This window comes from Seriola lalandi, unplaced genomic scaffold, assembly GCF_002814215.2.
Source record: "Seriola lalandi dorsalis isolate HSWRI2012SDOR001 ecotype SW California unplaced genomic scaffold, Sedor1 jcf7180002049675, whole genome shotgun sequence".
Lineage (NCBI taxonomy): Eukaryota > Metazoa > Chordata > Actinopteri > Carangiformes > Carangidae > Seriola > Seriola lalandi.
Window position 1 is genome coordinate 1 of NW_019520228.1, and position 3171 is coordinate 3171.

Genomic DNA, 3171 nt, shown 5'->3' on the forward strand with positions numbered 1-3171 from the left:
CCGCGAGACGAGAGGAGATCGCGAGAATTTAAAGTGGCGCCAACAGACAGGGCCGAGGCAGGACGTCGACCGGGACCACAACAAGAACGGGACAATGGAGCAGAACCAGGACTTCTGTGATACCTCGATTAAAGAGGAGAAGCAGGACCTGGATCTCGAGGAGCAGGACTACAAGACTGCGATGAAGGAGGAGGACCAGGCCCCGGATCCAGTCGACCAGCACCACTGCAATGGCGGGATTAAGGAGGAGAGTTTTATCGAGCGGGACCACAAGACCGAGATCAAAGAGGAGAACCAGGACCCGTATTTCTCCAACCAGGACCACGACAAAACCGAGACAAAGGAGGAGAACCAGAACCAGGACGAGGACCACCAGAGCACCGAGCGCGCTGGTCCCAACGGTCGGCAGGTCGGTGTCCATGTTTGATCCGTTTGTTTTTGTGGCATCAACCGTGTTTGTTCATGTGGTTTCCGGTTTCATGTAGAAAATGAGTCACGGTTAAATCGGTCGCAGGAGAGACACAAACTGTCCAACAACAACAACAACATGGCGTCTTTATACGTTTGTATTTCTCTGCCTCATAAAAACGAACCGTCTTGAAACAAGGTGGAAGACTCGCACGCGCCAGTCCAGGTGCTCTTCCTGGTGGGCGTGGCAAAACGACTCGACAGCGCCTCCTATGAATTTCAACTCCTCTCCTAGAGAATTAATCAGATCAACATCATATTTGTTCAGTCTCTTAAAATCGTTGTGATAAATTCAGAAGCTTTTGGGGTTTCATCCGTCTCACAGCGGAGCAACATATTTTCATATTTCGCCATGAAAAATGAACCTCTTATAACTCCAGCGCACATTGTCCAAACTGCCATAAACTTTATATGTTTGACAGGAGTCCTGGCCTGAAGACATCTACATATATAATATCCAGTTATACTCATAGCGCCACCCAGGGGCAACAGGAAATATGTTCTGATTTACTCCTCTGGCAGGTTGAACACACACTTCGTTTTTATTGAAGGGTGTGTAACTCTATTATACACTGTCCAATCTGCCCCAAAGGTCAGAAGATGCTTAAGACTCCAATGATCATATACTGTGCATGGCTCATTTATATAAACGAGACTTAAAAATATAAGCCAGGATTTTACTTCATCTGCTATGATGGATTACGGCCCTGATACCTGAGGTCTGATGTCCAATAACCCAACACCCGACCCGAGGCCCATCAATGTAGCTTGTATAAGTATTTTGGTGCCACTGATGCTTTAGTCTGGGGATGTTAGAAAATTGAAATAGAATATGTGGCTTCTGACAACTTGCTCCACCATTAGATCTAATTGTCTCCCTCCATCTTTCTTTCTGACTGTCTTTGTCACCATAGAAACGGAGACTCCCAAGGACTCGTCAGATCAGACGTCCCCAAATTTCACAGTTACCTCGCCAGCGTAAGTCCACCCCCGACCACCACCACTACTACTGCTACGACTACTACCACTCAGGCCCGGCCATGGGTGACAGTTATTTGCTTCATCCACACAAGTCTCAGACAAGAGAAATAACAAAGACACGAGGCTGCACACTGACACCGGAGAGAGGCCACGCAGCTCCGCTCAGTGTGGAGCAGCGTTTATCATGTCGGCAGGATATTTGCCGACTGTAATATCTGATCTATATTTTAGGTACGCAAAGGTCGGCAAGGAAGAGGAAGTTCCCAGATGACGGCGAGAAGGACGGGAGTGATTCGGAGAGCGAGAACAATGAAGACAATCTTTTAGATTAGTGAGTATCTAAAACTTCTAGTTTTTATTGTGATTGTACGTTTTAATTTAGTCTTTTATCAAGCTTGTAAACAAATTCAACTGATGTTTTTTTTCCTATATTGAGATTACATTTACAACTTCCTCTGTACATTTCTCTGCTGTTTTTGTTTCATACTTTCTTTGTCAACATAACTACTTGCCTTATGCCATTAAACTCCATTTAAATTGAAGTGTATATTTTGCCAACAATAGTGATGATAGTGGTTCAGACTGGCAGCCTTCGTCAAGTCCGCCCCCTCAGCGCAATACACTGAAGCGTCGACGCTCCTCTGCAGCCACCAGCACACCTGGACGTCCACGTGCTGCCAGAGGTGGTCGGGGGAAAGGTAAAAGAGGAAGACCACCAAGTGCACCACCAGACTCGAACACTAAGGTAAATGAGTCTCCAAGTTTATGTTTAAGTTACAACAGTCAGAAAGAAATGTTGTTGTTAATTTTTTCATTTTTATTTTCTGTTTACGTTGCTATTACAAAGAAATTAGGTTAATGAATTCAATGTAGGGTTGGTAAAGATGGTACTTCTATTTATATTGTTGTGTTGAACTTGACACTGAGTTCGATTGTTAATGTCTAAGAATTTTGCTTTAAGAAATTAAGTAACTGATGCTGTGGTTTGTGGATAATGTAAAACTGATATTGTGTATATGGTTTCCAGACAAAAAGCTTCACCATGAGATCTAATGCTCTTTCTCTCTGTATGTCTCTCTGTCACCATAGAAACGCAGGAAAAGAGTGAACACTAAAGCGAAAGTTAACACTAAAGGGAAAGTTAAGACTAAAAGGAGGAGGCGTAACTGTGACCAGACTGTGATGCCTTCAGGTAACTGAAAACTCCACCAAAACATTCACACTGCAGAGAGACCATACAACTGTGACCGATGTGGCGCAGTTTAACCTGGTCGATATAAAAGCTTAAAGTTGTGTCAATATTAAGAAGCTGCACATGGTTAAGTTTGAGTAGATCTTCCACGACTCGACCGTTGGGTTTATTGTATAGGAACCGTAAGCACAGAAGTTTAATTCATTCAGATTTACTTGCATCTTAAAACCAGCGAGGTGGCAAAACAGTGGTGATTCACCACCTTTGAAGCCGTGGTGTTGTCTGATCTTCATTATATCCCTTGGGCTGGGCAATTAATCTAATTTTAGTGAAGATGACACCTATTCTGAAAAGTCAATGATGATTTTCTTCCAGTTGTAGAATGTGCTGTTATTGACTATTGGCTCGTCAGTCGTTCTCATTATAGACAGGAACCTGTTCACCTGAGCAAAGGCTTGACTATGTGGTGACTGAAATGTGTTCTCTACATGTAGAAGTGCCTGAGTCTCTGCAGAAGAAGAAGTTATCCA

At 43.7% G+C, this 3171-nt stretch overlaps 1 protein-coding gene across 1 annotated transcript; it reads left to right on the forward strand.

Annotated features, from left to right (window-relative positions):
- Positions 1–6: 6 nt before the first annotated feature.
- Positions 7–3170, forward strand: LOC147819784 (uncharacterized; the record flags this gene model as incomplete). Its single annotated transcript, XM_087171417.1, has 6 exons — positions 7–409; positions 1383–1446; positions 1681–1780; positions 2014–2194; positions 2539–2641; positions 3136–3170. Coding segments are annotated over exons 1-6 (798 nt in total), but the record flags the coding sequence as incomplete, so codon positions are not given.
- Between the last annotated feature and the right edge of the window lies 1 nt (position 3171).